Source organism: Astatotilapia calliptera, chromosome 12 (assembly GCF_964374335.1).
Source record: "Astatotilapia calliptera chromosome 12, fAstCal68.1, whole genome shotgun sequence".
In the NCBI taxonomy this organism is placed as follows: Eukaryota; Metazoa; Chordata; class Actinopteri; order Cichliformes; family Cichlidae; genus Astatotilapia; species Astatotilapia calliptera.
In genome coordinates this window covers 23,236,679-23,253,310 of record NC_137433.1, presented here as the reverse complement: position 1 = coordinate 23,253,310, position 16,632 = coordinate 23,236,679, and the positions used below count along the sequence as shown (strand labels likewise).

The 16,632-nt window shown below is 39.2% G+C and overlaps 1 protein-coding gene across 2 annotated transcripts in view; it reads right to left on the bottom strand.

Annotated features, from left to right (window-relative positions):
• The window catches only part of unc5ca (unc-5 netrin receptor Ca), a 180,015-nt gene that overhangs the window by 9,999 nt on the left and 153,384 nt on the right, over nt 1-16,632 (bottom strand). For both annotated transcript variants that reach the window (XM_026187526.2, XM_026187527.2), the window contains 5 exons: nt 10,208-10,399; nt 5,998-6,215; nt 4,386-4,521; nt 3,733-3,820; nt 534-702 (listed from right to left, as the gene is read on the bottom strand). In XM_026187526.2, coding sequence (XP_026043311.1) covers nt 534-702; nt 3,733-3,820; nt 4,386-4,521; nt 5,998-6,215; nt 10,208-10,399 — 803 coding nt within the window. The remainder of the gene's footprint in view (nt 1-533; nt 703-3,732; nt 3,821-4,385; nt 4,522-5,997; nt 6,216-10,207; nt 10,400-16,632) is intronic.

Genomic DNA, 16,632 nt, shown 5'->3' with positions numbered 1-16,632 from the left:
AGGAGAGAGGAAGAGAAGGATAGAAAAAAAGGAGAGATAGAAGCATAAGAAGAAAGATGAGAGAAGAGGAGGATGGCAGAAGCATAACAAATTGCTTCTGATAGGAGTCTTCAACCCCCTGCTTGTCTACTAGCCTGTAGGCAATTTCTGTTTACCAAATTTTCTCTCCTTCTCTCCATCTCTTCCTCTTTCTCGCTCAATGAATACACAGAGTGTATGTGTAATTCAGGTTATTCCTCTATATGCTGTGTGTGTACCGTGCAAATGACTGCATATCACTTACTTGGTTATGTCTGTGGGCAGGTTTGCCATTACTTTGTGTAAACAATTATTTGCAGACTTTTTCACATTTAGAAAATTTTACTGTACACGTGCATCTCTGTGTATTCACATCCGTCAGAAATTTCAATTTCTCATTAGCTGGCAACACAGCGACAGCTTTTCTTTTCAAAAGCTGTATGTTGCCTCTCTCTAAAAACAGTGGAACATAAATAGTGCACACAAACAAAAAGGACACAAAGCTGAACGCTCACCTCCCATTCTCCCATGGCCAGCTGATTCTTCAGCTGTATGAGCCAGTCTTCCTGGACATTGTCAGAGCAGTGGTGGATGGTGAGAATCACTGGTCTGGTCAGCAGGGCTCCTGGAGGTCCACAGCTCACCACTGGGCTAAGAACTGTCTGGATGTCCTCTACTGGGGGTCTGGGAAACACAGATAACACTGAGGTGACACGACAGAAAAGAGCAACAGGAGGGCTGCGCTGTCGGATCCCAGCTACTGCGAGCTTCAATCGCACGAAGCTAAATTGGTTCACTTCAGGTCTGTGTTTTGTTTTTACCTTGTTAATATTTTGGACAACTAAAGAATCTTCATATACTCTAATTCTATTCTAATCTTAATATATTGATACCCTTAAATAGTCCACATTCATTGTGGATAAAGAGAAATATTTTAAGCTTTTTTTGCTCACAAAAATCGGAAAACTAGTATCTCAAAATTTTGGATTACGTAATTTTGAGTAAATTACTATTCAGTCAGTTTAAACACCGTGCATCTCTCTGTCTAACTGCGTACTCACAACCATAATTCTGGGGAAGCTTGCTGACTTGACAATTCTCCCGAAGGTGATTATCGACACTGTCCATAAGGAGGGTCACTGCTGAAAAGGCTGTCCGTTTGCAGAGCGCTGCATCGAAGTGTATTAATGGAAAGTTGACTGGAAGGAAAAGGTGCACAAGCAACAGGGATCACCGTAGTCTTGAGAGGATTGTCAAGAAAAGTCAATTCGAGAACTTGGGAGAGCTTCACAAGGAGAGGACTGAGGCATCTACTCAGAGGCTTTAGAGCACTTCATGCTGCCATCTGCTGACAAGCTTAGCCGATTTCCTTTTGCAGCATGACTTGGCACCTGCACACACTGTCAAAACTACTACCAACTCACCGTATTATTACAGTGCTTGATTGGCCAGCCGACACACCTGACCTGAACTCCATAAATAATCTATGGAGTATTGTCAAAACGATGACAATCCACTTAAATAAAAAACACAGATAAGTGAAAGGTTACTATCAAAGCACCCTCAATGACACTTCAGCAGGGCCACAAACTGACTGCCTACATGCCACAAGCAGTAATGCAGTAATTTGTGTTAAAGCAGTGCAGACTAAAATACTTTTCAGAATTGGACATGTGTGTATTGTAAATGCTTTTTTGATTGATCATAGAAAATAATCTAATAATATTAGATACCAGGTTTCTGATTTTCATGCTATAAGCCATCATTATCATTAAAAACGTCTGTTTACCTTTTCAGCTGAATTAGGAAAAAAGAAAAAAACAAGTTTCCCACAATATTCTAATTTTTTGAGATGCACTAGTACAAAGCTGGACATTTACGTGTGAGGAATAGATTACCTTTGCAACGTAGAGAACAGAAGAAAAACAGAGCAAGAACAAACTCTATTGGAGAATGATTTGTATAGTCAGCCTCAGTTGGATTCAATAGCTTGCAGCTCACGGGGCAGAAAATAAAAGGCTACTAATCATACACTCTTGTGCTTTTTATACATCTAAATGTTGGAACCTCAAGCACTCACTAACTAATGTATGACTCAGTACTGCAGCAGAAAACTTCAACATCCAAAAGATCATACATAGCAGTCTCATTTGTAAACTGAAAATTGAAACCAGATACTTAAACAACACTCGCAGTAAACGCAAAAAATATACAAGTCAAATGCCAGTACGATCCATTATCCCTCATCTTCCCGAAGCCATATATTGACTGTGAATGAGGCCATACAGATAGAGGAGATAGATCTAAATATTAACAATGTTTTTCTTCTGTTGTTTTTTTTTTTTTTCAGCCCACCTTGTGTCAAGGGAGAGCTAATCCTTAGCAGTGTTATCGATTCAGCTGCTGGGGCTCATTATTGACTCATAAAGGGTTCACATGGGTAGAAAAAACAAAGATAAAAACAGTGGGAGTGAAACTATAGCACCCTTTTAACTACCTAATGCTGAGGTCACCCCTTAATGAATTACAGCTTTATTGATTTATGATGTTCTGTATCCTTTATCTTGCAAATACAACAAGAGATGCTTTGACTTTTGTTTGTTGTTAATCTGACACCTTAGGCAAGGGTTGCTGAGGTAAGTAAACGTAGCTATGTGATGTTCTGTGTAAACACAGCGGGCTGAAAACATGTTCGACTCTTAGAAATACTGCAGCATGTTGCACGGGGCCTAATTCCTATTGACTGCTGCTGATTGAAGAGAGTGTAAAATGAGTGCATGGAACAACATACATGACTCAAACTGTGTCTCTCCATTGTCCATAGTCATTTGGACCCTCTTGGTTGTATTTATCCAGGTTTTAAGATTCCCATTTTAAAAACCCCTTCAAGTAAATATGAATGGATTTTGCTCCGTATTGATTCCAAGGTGAACATCAATTTTTAACCGAATCAAAATCAGTGTGCCTTGTCACTTTAACAAAGAGAGAGCGACCTACATGATGTATGTACTTTTTTGGGAGGGGGGAGGGTTATAGAACATGTAACAAGATTAAAGCATTCTCAAAAATAACCACTAATCTGTTAGTTACAGTCGTTGCAGTGATCTCTCTACATACGGTTTCAAAAGCTCTGTTCTTTGGCTTTATAATGTAGCATGAAGTTAAAACCAATCAGTTGGTCGCACAACGGTCTGCTGTAGTTTGGCATATTTCAAAGTAATGAATCTTAAGAGCCTTACATTTAAATATAGTCCTGAATCAAAACCTGATTAACAATGTAAATTTAATGGATTAGTGTACAGATTAGGATGTTAAGTCGGTAGTAATTAATGTGTCAAATATTCCATTTTAAGCTGCTTAACTTAACTCTAATTCTGGTATTATAATATGCATTGTGCCACCAACTGACCTCTGCTGAATGAATCACAAAAAAGGTATATGTGAATGCACTATAATATATCCCTTTCTTATAGATTGTAAGTCTGTGTCACACTATGAAAGCTTCCTCACACCGCCATACAAACAGCTACAAGAAGCCACTGATCTGGGCAGAGGCAGAGAAGTACAGACAAAGGAAACAAACAAACAAACCAACAAAAAAAGGACACAGAGGGAGATGCAGAGATGAAGAGAAAAATAAGGACAGCAGGGAACAATTGAAAGGAAACAGCCACATAAAAGAAAAGAAAATGGGGAAAGAGAGACAAAACCTACCTCAAGCTATCCTTCCTGTGCACAGTCACATACATTTCATACACCCTGCCATGAGGAACAGCACCCGCTGGAACCAACAAACTGACTCCTGCAGGAGGAAGGACAGAGGAAGCAGAATGAATGAGTTTCATCACTGGATTTATCAATTTCACCATGCACAACTGAATTACTGAATGTGAAACCCATCATCACTTTATTAAGTAATGAATCATAATGATAATCTTTTTAAAGGCAACCCATGTAAAACCTTGTCTTAAATACTCCATTACAATGCAATATTTCACAGCCTTTGAAAGCTGCTTTTCATCAACAGGTCACACAACACATCTTTACCTTAATACAGCTGCTGCTGTCCTTTATTCTTTTTTTCCTTTGAAATCTTGGTTCATCACTAAATCATATGAATCTGACCGCAACAGTATCAACAAAGGTACTTACACGCTTAAGTATCTAATGAAGTCAGAGGCCAGTAGAGGAAATATATCTGAATAAATCACTAAAACAAACATTGCCACATATTCTTAACTTTACTGTGATCGCTGTTACTGATTACTGTTACTAATCAGCAAGAAAAATGATACAACTCTCCCTGTTTGCGGTCTTGTCACTGCACAGGAACCATTTTTGCTGTTAAACACTTGTGGGACGTTTACCAGAGTTGGGTACAATGAGGTGTCCTCCTTGGTTGTTGAAGGATCCATGAGCAGTACAGGAAGGATCTCGTGTTCGGGCCAAGCTCTGATTGCGAAGGTTCATGGTGTCACTGTTATCCAACAGGGACTGAGTTACCTATGTTGATAAAAGAACAGTAACAGTGATATTAACAAAACATTACAGTATTGTATATGACACATGCTATTCAAATTGGCCTGGCATTTATATACTATCTTCTAGTCTTACCAGCCACTCAAAGCACTTTATAGTACCAGCAACATTTACAGTGCTTTATCCTGTGCACTTTAAGTGTTTTGTTTATCTCATACCCAAGAGCTCAAGCTAACATGCGTGTCCTAGGCCTGTAGATGGAAACCAAAGCTCCCAGAGAAAACCCACAGCAGCACAGGAAGAAGATACACACTGTACACACTTACAAATCAGCAGAGCTACATTCACATTTGAAAACACTACTTTTTGAAAGCTCTGTTACACGTCTTTTAAACAAGAAGAACATGAATAGATGCGTGACTCTTTCTGCAAACAATGTTAGAGTAACCATGTAATAAGTATCTTTTTTTAATAGACCTTTTATGTGGGCAGGCATTGTCCACCGTTATGCATAAAAGCAATATGCAAAAGCTTAAAGCGATAAGGGTGAATGAGGTTCAAAAATGCATAAGGAGAAAAAGAATGCAATGCGGTTTAAAGGATTGAATTCCTCTGAAAGACTTCGCGTCGGATCACATTAAATATGTAGCCTAAAGCAAAAGCAAAACAAAGAAAAAGCAAAAGCGAAAATCTCATGAAAGTCCAGAGAAGTTTCACTGTGTCAATCTCATTTTTATTTTTGTCAGGACAAGAATTACAATGGAACTGTAATCGGTCCCTTTTCTTCTAAAATTTGACTTTATTGATCAATTATGCTTTTTACTTGCATAAGTTCCTTTTCTGTTCATTATGATGCCACAGGTAAGACCTCCATCTGCCTGGGGACGGGGGTGATGCATGATCACCTCAGGGTGAAATGTAAATGAAGGATTTGATATTCACTGTTTTACTCCAGCATCACACAAAGTTGAGAAGAACTAACGTCGCTAAACTAAGGATGAACACATCAGACTATAAACAAAGAAAATAAATAATGAAAAAATCCACAAATTACCTTGGCAAGGTCAGTCATTAGACAAAGCATGTGATCAATTATAAAAAAACAAAAAAAAAAGAAACAGATAAAATCATCAAAAGGTGGCAACTGATCTGTAGAGTTCAAAGATGGAGAGTTCAGCCCTCGTACTGCCTGAGGACAGGTGCTGTGATGAAACTGAGCGGTTTCATCTATATTTGTGACAACTGACTCTAGTATGCATGCCATGTATTTGACAGAGCAGGGAGGGAAAGTGGGGCACTTAGCCGCATGTATACTAATGGTGTGTAGTGTCTTCATGTGACTGGGAAGACATGCGCAGCTGTGCTGTGCTGTAGAATCTCTCACACTGCTCTTGCAGATTAAATACAGACAGGAGGAAATAGCTTACTGTGATCACACAAAATGCTTTCAAGCAGAAAAAAAGATACAAGCTCAAGGATATTAGTGTTGGGCAATACTACCTTAGGAGACAATTTAGACGTAAAGTCTCCTCCGAGGTCATCCTGAGGTGTGACCAGTCCAGAAGAGTTGTACACTTTGATCTTCAAGTTGGGAAGAGGATCCAGGAGAGGAGAGTTGGTCATTGGAATTTTGTCTGAAACATCATGAAGAGCATAGACTGGACCCCGATACATGGCAGCTGCATTTGTTAAGTCTGGCGGAGCAGTCAGCAAATCAGCTAGAGGGGTAAAATTGACACAAGAAGAGAGACAGAAGCACGAGAGAATTTACAACATGATATCAGAGCGGTTCAGGGAAAAGACAGACCAGCTAAAGTAAATCTATGGTGTTGTATAGTGCAGTGTGTGTGTGTGTGTGTGTGTGTGCGTGCGTGCGTGAAGCTGGGGACAGATGTGTAGAAGTTGTAGCAAGATCAGTGAGAAGGAAAAAGGGGGAGGCAGAAGAGTCAGTCAAGGCTGCTGATAAGCTATCAGTGTCTGGGATAATACATTGCTGTACACGGGGGCATGACCTGGCTGCATGAAGGACTAGTCATGGCTGCTGAACAGAGAGACAGAGAGAGCAAGAGACTTCTACTTCACCTCAAAAAACACTCAAATCTCCAGGAGTTAAACATGTGTATTATCAAAACTATCTCACAACACAACAGTTCAGTTTCAAGCTGTGCTATAAGCTCTTAAAACTCTCATCAGAGTCTACTTTCTTCCAAACCGAAATAACATTAGTGCGTACAGAGTGACATTCAACTTGTGTTAATACTCATCCATGTATCTATTTTCCACTATTTGGAATAGGTATAATACATAATATACATTTATGTGATGATACACTATATGAACAATTTTTTATGACATTATTAAAATCATCAGACTATGTTACTTTTGAAAATACACTGAATGCTGTCATTTCAATCATAATTCAGGCCAAAGGCACTTTGATCTTTGAATAACATTCAGAGCCTCTCATTTGTTTTTCATGTCATTAGTCATCACACGCTTCTGATTTACTACATCTTTCATTGTAGATGTAGTAAGTTACAAAGTCTCCCATAAACAAAGTAACTGTTTAACACACTATATTTAAAAAATTAGAAGTCTGTCACTTCTAATCAGTAAAATTCAAATGAATAAAAAAAAAAACCCTATCCTTTGACTTGTATAGTTTGATCTGAGGCTGCAAAACGTGTTAGTCTTTGTATATCCTGAAGTTTTTACCCTGCTCTTTCTTAAGCTGGCACAGCTGACGTATGCTAATGGAGGAATCTTGACTCTTTTGATGTATTGCAAGCAAACAAGCAGCCCACTTACACACAGAAGCACTGTCATAAACAAAACACTAGTGCATTGTCACAGGTTGGTACTACAAAAGCACTCGCACATGCAAATGTGCCTTGTGTACCAACAACACGAACACTATAAAGCACATACTGATACACACACCATAAACATGTGCCACATGCACTATACATGGGAAGGATAGGTAAGGCTCTCCTGTTGATTTCCTGTTGTGCTTATTGTGAAAAGGTTCATGCACACTACATCAATACTGTATGGTAATAAAAGTGCATGAGACACTGAATTATAGCTATAACCACCACAGCAACAGCAGGTTCACGCATGGCTTCTTTAGGATCCATACAGTACTGACCTACTGTTTTTTAATCATAAAATAAATAGTTAAGTAATTACAAATGCTTTGATATCACTCACAGTAACAGCAATGTTTTGTCTGCTAGAATGTTAGCCTCAGTGCTTTTAGATAGTTCTGCTGACGGACATTTACTTAAACTTCATCAAAGCCATTCAAGTGAATGTGCTTCGAGCAGCCCTGTAACAGTTCTGTAGAACCATCTTGCTATAACCACGTTACAAGCACAGAAGCTACCCTAAGGGCAGAAGCACAACAGAGCTTACTTCTACACAAACCCCTCTCAGAAAATTCTGCAAATATTCAAGATTTAATTGGGACTGAGATCACAAGAAGACCAGTTACCTATTAAGGAACAAATCCCGATTATTTTTTTGGGCTCAGACTCTGAAAACCTGTTGTTCTCTCTAAGAGTCCATCCATTCTAATTTTAAATTTCCTTCATTGTCACCCCCCACCACCACCACTAACATGTATGCACGAACACACGCGCACACACACACACACACACACACACACACACACACACACACACACACACACACACACACACACACACACACATCTGTTGCCTATCACTCTCTTCCTTTCTCTATCACCAGGCTGTTTACCCTTAAAGCCAGCGGGTATTCCTGCCAAATCATCCCTGCTGAAATTTAATTAACAACTAACAGAAAGCCAGAGAGAGAGAGCGAGAGAGAGAGAGAGTCAGAGAGAGAGAGAGAAACACGCTGGGACATAATTCTTCATTAATTGTAATCGGAAATGGTCCCTCAACACAGAGTGACATGCATCCTAATGTTTTACTGATAAAATGTCACACTGTCTCTACACATAGGAACAAGTTTACTCCTCTCCTGTCCACACACACATGCGCAGTCATGCACAACCATTTTAGCTCACTGTTAACCAGTTAGCACTGCACACCCTCATCATGCACACTATGGTTTCAATGTTAATGTTCGGCCACAAATGAACACACCGTTAAAGAACACCCTGAAATATTTGCAAATGTAACCCTTTTCAAAAATGCTTTTCATATGGAGACCATAAAGTGCAGCTGACTATGATGAAAACAGACTGAGCGTTTGCTTAGTTTCTTTTAGAGTGTGTCATTCAAAGTTGTGGAAATGTATGAATACATGTTTGGCTGTAGGATCTACTCGCTTCACGTAGGCGAACTTTTACTGCGTTTGTGCAGGTCTGTGTTAAGAGATTTTAAATCAAGGTGTTTATGTCATTTCTTTCTACAAGAATAACCCGACCTAATGGCATCTTTGGACTGACACCTGATTAATACAAATTCCCTTCCTCTTCCTGGCTTTTCCAGTAAGCTTTTAACTCTGTGGACGTGTGCAGAGAGGAAGAAATGACAATACAGACAGCAGACAGTGAAATATAGCTCCATTTTAAAAGGAAGATAAACATGAGGGAGTGTCTGTTGTGGCTGGAGTCACATAGCTATGGGAAGACAGAGACATGGAGACTGGGATGAAGGGAGGAGGATGCTGATAAACAGGAAATATGATTGAACTGAATGTGCAGATATGAAGGTCGAGGGGGAAAAAGTGAAGAGCAGAATGAGAGTGACAGAGAGAGACTCTTTGATGGAGGAGAGCAGTGTCAGGTGTAAAGAGATTAATCCAAACCATCAGAGGAAGCAGAGAAATGAAACAAAATAATACTAGTGTCAAAGCTCTAAAGTGGATGGGACACACAACAATATTTCAATTGACAAATGGTCATATCTGTTGTTTTCTATCAGTCTCTCTGTGTATTTATCTCTCTATTGTATCAATCATTGGCTATAGTGATACTCTAGGACAACTTCTAGTGCTCTCTTTGAGAGAGCACAAGGTAGGCAGACCCTTGCTGTCAAGTTCCTACTTAACAGCAATTATCCGACTAGCCTGAGTAGCCTTCAGAATCGGTTTAAAGTGAGCATAGCAGGGATATTTTGAAGTAAGGTTGTATGTAGTCTGACTGAAACAGGATTTTGGAGCAACCAAGATAGATTTTTCCTCTTTATCCTGCCAAACAGACAGCTCTGTCTGGAGAGGAACTAAAGTTCTCTTCAAAGCCACCAGCCTTCTTTGACAAAATCTGTAGCTTTACATAGAAAAACTTTTTGTTTTGACATTGAGGGTGTGCTGATTGCCATCTATAAGGGTAATACAGTGAATATAAATAAGTACATCACATAAGTCAACTTGAAAGAGTTCCAGCTGACCCTGATTCTGTCTCCAACCATTGTAGTGTTTCTGTTTTGCTGTCATACCAATATTGATGGACCATTGAGGCAGCTGCACAGGCTAAATAATTTCACTGCATTTAAATACCACTTCAAGGTGGTTTATAAAGAAAATGATTGAACTTGCTGTACTGTCTTTATTGTAATACATTTTTTTCTTTAGAAAGACACCATTGCGTCGGAGAAGAAGAACAAAATTGCTTTTAAACTTGTGTTGGATGCATATAAATATATATAGATAGATATACTGTAAACATTCTGTATAGAGTTTCTGTATTTCCCCTCAGAATCAAATGTCAAACGCTCATTACCTGATCTGGCTGTCTTGATATTAACAGACTGGAAGCCTCCATTTAGTGCCGATGTGTCAATGATGTCAGAGTCAAAGTCGCGGTGCGTCTTGCGATAGACAAAGAGCGCCACGATGACGGAGATGACCAGGCACATAATCACTGCGATCACTATCCCCACATAGAGCGCCACATCATCTGTGCTCGGGGCAGCTGGAGGGGGACGAGAGAGAAGAAGACCATGTTAGACACGTACTGATGAATCAAGACCCATTCATACTTTAAATACCTTCTTAGGAGAAACTGTACATCAGAAATGTAAGTGGCTATAAACAACTTAGATAATACTTGTGGGGCAGTAGGGTGCTAACAGAGAATAAAATACTTTTATGATTCTGTCATTCGTAATTTGTGTTTGACAGTTTCACTTTTACCTCATACTTCAATTCAGACTCAAAGGACAAGTACTATGGGTTTCATTTCAACTGAACCTTTCAAACAGCCCTCCAGCTCGTGTAATATAATAATTTGTCTACACAGACAAAGACACCTTTCATAAAAAAAAAAAGAAAATTACCAACTCTTGAAACTTAATAAGGCTGTTAATTATTTTACAGGGGGGTCCTAACAGCCATTTTCAGTTGTACTCTGGCTGGAACAATGGTTAAACTGTCATTCATGAGGCACATCTTGAAGCAGAAGACGGATCTAAATTTTTAACTGATGGTTGATGCAGATGGTAAAAGGTATGTGACACACTTAAGGATGAAGAGGAGAAGAAATGAGAAAAGGATGAAAGGAAACGAGATCGCTGGGGATGAAGATGAGGATGTAATTGGAAGGAAAGGCAATCTGTGGACAGAACACACATATGGAGAGTGCAAGTGAATAGAAATGAACTGAAAGGAGAGTAAGAGGTTGGCTGATAAAGTCAAAGGAGAGCGAAGAGAGAAGACAGTGAAATGGCGAGGAAAGGAAAGAAGCAGAGGAGAGGAGATAACAGCAAAGCAGGCAAAGGAAGTAGGAATGCACTTGAACTTCAAAGCAGCAAAACAAACAAGCCTACATATTTAATATGAAAGTGCCTGAGAAACTCTTAGTGTACTCTCACTGTTAAAGAACTGCTCATAATCATGTCCTGTGTAGCGGGTGGGAGGGGATTTGTCTGCAGCTATTAAGAAGACTGAAAAGTATAGGAATCCTGCTTTTAATCCACCCTTAAAGTTGAGAGGCAGATAACAGGCTTTTAGCTACAAACAGCCTGAGTCATTTGCTAAAGGATTTGCTGTTGTCGCATCAGAACAAGTTCATAAAGCACAAACTTGATTATGCATGAAAGAATGTGGCACACAAACATTCACGCTTACACATGCTAACACACGATGCACATATTCACAGAGGAGAGGTCATCTGTGACGCTGCTGGTTACTCACTTGCCACTTGAGGGAGCTATGAGCCACTTTTAGTGTCCCTCGAGAACCGAACACGAGGGTCAGGCTTTCCCCCTTTTTTAAAAGTTAAGTTCGAGAGAGATGTGAACAAGGTCTCTCTGGGCACTTTGTTCATTACAAAAAAATGATTCTGACCTTTTTGGCAAACACCACAATGTTGACCATCCCACTAGAAGCAGTGTAATGCTTTTGATCATTTTTAAAACAAAATATTTCACAACAGAACGTAGAGACGTTCACTTTGCCTCACATAACAGTAAACTGCATCATTAGGTGTGAGCCTATAGCGTGAATATGTCACTTGTAGCTATTTTTCCTTCTCCTGCCATTTATAGAGAACACAACGAATCAGTTAACAGAGACAACCTTCTGCAGATCAGTCAATATTGCCGTGGACTAAAGCATCGTTCCTGCCTCCACACGAACGGTCTCACTGACTGAATGCTGCTGTCTAGATCGACTTCGGAAAGACCGCGCCTCGTGTGTCACACAAGCCACACTGTGGCAGAGGGGAAAAAAATCATTCCTATAATTTGCGTTTACAACCTCCGATCTGTGTTTAACGACAAGATTTACAGCACTGTGGCTGTTTGCTATAGCTGCCAAATATCTGCTCTTCAGATTTAGCACAGACGCAGAGCACCACCTTTAAATCTTCAAAGTCTACCTCAAATAGGCTTTGTGACATGCAGTTACCAGTTTTCATTCTGATGTTGCCTGTCGAAAATTCCCCGATGCCCCAACTTCCTTGCTGTGTAAAGATGCCCTGTTATCAAGGTCCTTGCAATTGCCAAAGGGGAATAGAATTGGATAATCCTCTTAAGTACCAATTCCCTGATCTTAATTATGATCATCATCATCCCCATCTATTAAAAGAAACTTTATCTTGTGTCTACTTTAAGTTGAAGGTCTAGAACTTCACAGCACATGCAAAGTCAGAAAGCCTCAAGAAGCATCACTTCTCAGCTCACTTATCCCAGTCTCCTACAGTGGTTTGGGACACTTTAACTAGGCTATAGCCCTGTTCTCAAAATATAAATGTATGTTTGAGTGCATCTGTGTGTTTGTGTGTATGCACTGACTGTAACTTGTTTTATCTCAGTGGACTTAAAAGCCTTTCTTCACTCTCTATCAGTTTATATCCCGTCCCCTTTACATCTTTCGCTCCCTCAGTAACTCACACCTCTCTCTGACTCCCTCTGTTTCCATCTGTTTGATTTGTAGATGAATGAAACAACATGTCCCATTAGAGCTTCCACCTGCCTGAGTAACCTACATACAACTGCTTGATACCAAATGGTTTTTTTTTTATTCGTTCCCTTTTTTGTCCTAGATTTGTCTTTTTATTTCTACTTACACATAACCATCACAATATGACAAACTTGCACTTATAAATGGTGCTTAGTGAGACTCATACAAAGACGACCGTTTTTAAAGTAAATGAACAGAACTGATTCCGAAGTTGTCACTTATTTCATAGACTATTCAAAACCCCAGTGTGTCTTTTTTTTTTTTTATGAAAAAAGACATTTAAAAGAGTGAAAATACACCTTTATCAAAAATGAGACCTTTTTAAAAATTTGAGCTAAGTAATAAAATACATATTGTGTCCCATGTTCTCTCCCAGTGACAATGACAACTTTAGAAATGTGAAAAAAAGCACTAATGCACAGTATCTTTTCTTGGGCACTCAAGTTGTCTAAGCTCTCTGTATGCATCTCTTTCTTTAGTCTTTCATTTTCATTGTGCTTTCACATAAAACACAAAGTGCTGCTTGGGCTGAAAACTGCCTTTTCTGTAATTCTGATGCTCTTTTGTTGTCTGACTAACTGCATAATAGGCCACACTTTTCTGACATGATTGTGACTAAAAAAAGGAACTGAACAGAGTGCAGTCTGACTAAGGACTGATAGATGCACACCGATATTCACTTTTATGGGTCACAGTGAATGGATAGACAGATACGCACAAACGGACATGTCTATTTCCTGCACCTTTTCTCCCTTACCTGATACCCCCTCCCCTGCACCTGACAAGCAGTTTCATGTTCAACACAATCACCAGCACGGCTAGCTAAATTGGATTTAGATTAAAAATATGTACCTTTCAACAAAAAGACCTGAAATGACTTAAATAATGACTAAATCACCTGGGAAGGAAGACAAACATTTAAACACCTCATCTGTGATGTTCCGGCAAGTGCTACCTGACAGCCTCTCTATAGAAGACAGAATCTTCTAAAGGTCAGGAGACACACACATGCACACACTAATAATAATATATAGGCCACACACACGCACACACAACAGATATACATGCAAGTGGTTAAAGATTTGACAGTGGTGTGGGAATGCTTGGTTTGTACAAATTTAGGAGGCATTAGTGTGCTCATACAGTTGAATTGTGGAGACATAACTCCCATTTGGGGTCTAAAAGTGTCATTTTGCAAATGTATTTCCAATTGGTAATGCTTTGGTGGACCTCGGTATTTGATTCTGATGTTAGATTTTATTAAAGAATGGCACAAAATGTAAAATATTTTACTCTTATGTAGTTGTTTTGCACAATAGTTATACCTTAAATTGTACATGTTTGTTTTGTGCTCACAGTATGTGTGTAATGTCAAATGCGGCTTAGCTGCAAAGCCAAGGTGATTTTGCCAACGTTGCTTTTTTGTTTTGGGAGCAAGATTTGAGCGACTCATTGCATCATAGCTGCTGCAGCTGAACTGACTTTATCTCTGAGGATTTAGTGACATGTAGTGTGGAACCAAATGCATCAGCCAGTGTTGGCACTGTACACTACACGTGCTTACATGTGAACAAACCTGAAGACCCAGGAATTTGGAGCAATTATACACACACTCAGTTTTACATGCAGTCGATAACACACATGGGCTAGCGGAACGAAGCCCCGGTCCACCATCACTCAGCACGGATCACTGTCTATCAATTGGCCCAGCTTTTTGTCATTCTCGGAGTCTGTCCAATCTGCCACAGCGAGGATTTAAAGAAGGGGGAAACAAGGATAACTCAGATTAAGTCATCTCTATCTTTTCTGTGATCTGCATCCAAAGCAGAACTGTGGACAATCACTACTTGAAACTCATTCAACTGCCTTTTTGATCTTGCTTGGCACAAACATGCGGACACCAACACCAACTCCTGGCAGATGCATCTGTTCTAAGTAACTGTCAGGGGTGATTGAAAGGGGGGGTGAGAGAGAGTGAGCAGTCATTTCTAAATGTGTCTGTGCTTCAAGAATGGTTGGGGAAAAAAACTTAATGGTTAAAAGTGTCAAGAAATAAAATATGGAATCACTTGAAAGGCAATAAAGCCAGAAGGTGTAATTCTATGACTACAACAAAGTTTGCAAGGAAAGTCATTAGAGCTCATGTATTCTTTAACCCTGTAACACAGTGTAATTGCTGATATTTAATGAAGTGTAACTGAATGGGACATTATGACCTCTCTCAGTGTATCCTGGCCACAGTTATGAATAATAAAATACTACCAATCTCTCTTTTCACACGATGGCTAAATCACATTTTCACAAAACAAACAAGGTACAATACAAATGCATAATGAAGCCGTTCAAATTATAATAATTTTGCTGACATTTGCTTTTTGAGCTTTTCAGCCTCTATTTATGAACCACCCTGAGATAAGAGCTGATCAGCCATCAGCTGTCCTCCCTTGTGAAGCTGTCAACAGTGAATGCAATGCAACCATAAGGAATGACAAGGGATTTCATTGTGAAACCTATCATAGGTGTGACTGACGGATGTTGTTAAGGTAAATCTACTCTGTAAGTTATTAAACCATGGCTTCTTGGTATAGTGGTTTATGTATTCACCTAACAAGGAAAAAAGCCCAGGTTTCACCAAGGAGGAGTCTGAGATTCTTTTGGAGTTGCATCAGGAAGGGCGACCAGCGTAAAAATCAGCCAAATTAAACAGAGTAGAGCTACCTGTTGTGGTGACACCCTGTTAATAAGAGAGCAGAGAAAAGCAGCTTTATTGGGACTGGATTTCTAATCAGAGAAAAATGGCTGAGAAGGATGTTTTGAAAAGAGAAATGTCAGCACCTGTTCATAATTATTTAGTCTCTTATTTGGCTTGGATGCTATGGCAAGTTAAAATAACTATGAAGGGGAAACTAAAATGATAATAACCCAAAAAAAGAATAAAAAAGAAAACAAAAAAGAAATTACTCATATACTGTGGGCAATAGGACACATCAGTATCAGCACAACTATACTTATGAAATATAAACTGGATTAAAAAAAACTGTCAAAAATTAAATTCAATGATCAAGCCGCAACTGGAATGACCCATATGGAAAAGATATATATAAATCTTATAAAGTTTGTATCTGTCTTGTGTGAAACTTGTATGAAAAGCATATAACAGTGAAAACAGATATAAGAGCCCATGAAAAATTATATAATGAAACTTGTATGTTTTGGATACTTACTAAAACAATGTATGAAAGTAATGAGAAAGTGGCTACTTTCATGAGTAAATCATGTAATCCTTATATGATTTACTCATGAAAGTGGCCACTTTCATGAGTAATCACATATAAGTTTTTACTATTTCTTTTCCATATGGGGATACTCGGGGAAAGCAGGATCAGTTTGGTGATTAGTGGCTCTCAAAGCTTCCCACAGCTTACGTTCCTGCCTGCATTTTTGAATGAAACACTGTAGCAATCTGTTAAATGAGGTATGACTGTTTTTGTCTCATTTTTAGCTCTCTCCATGTCTTGATCCATCTAGGACTAGTCATCTAACAAAGCACCGTAGGATAAAACTGCTGCAGCAGAGCCTGAACGAGAGTCATTAGAACACATAAGAGAAACACATAGATCGCTTTGAAGATAAAACGAGAGCCCCTGCAATGAGAAGTAAAAAGCAGAGTAATAACAAGTGGCAGAGGTCCTTTTGCCTCTTGCACCTCTCAATTTCTGTCTCCTTCATTATCGTGTAGTAAAT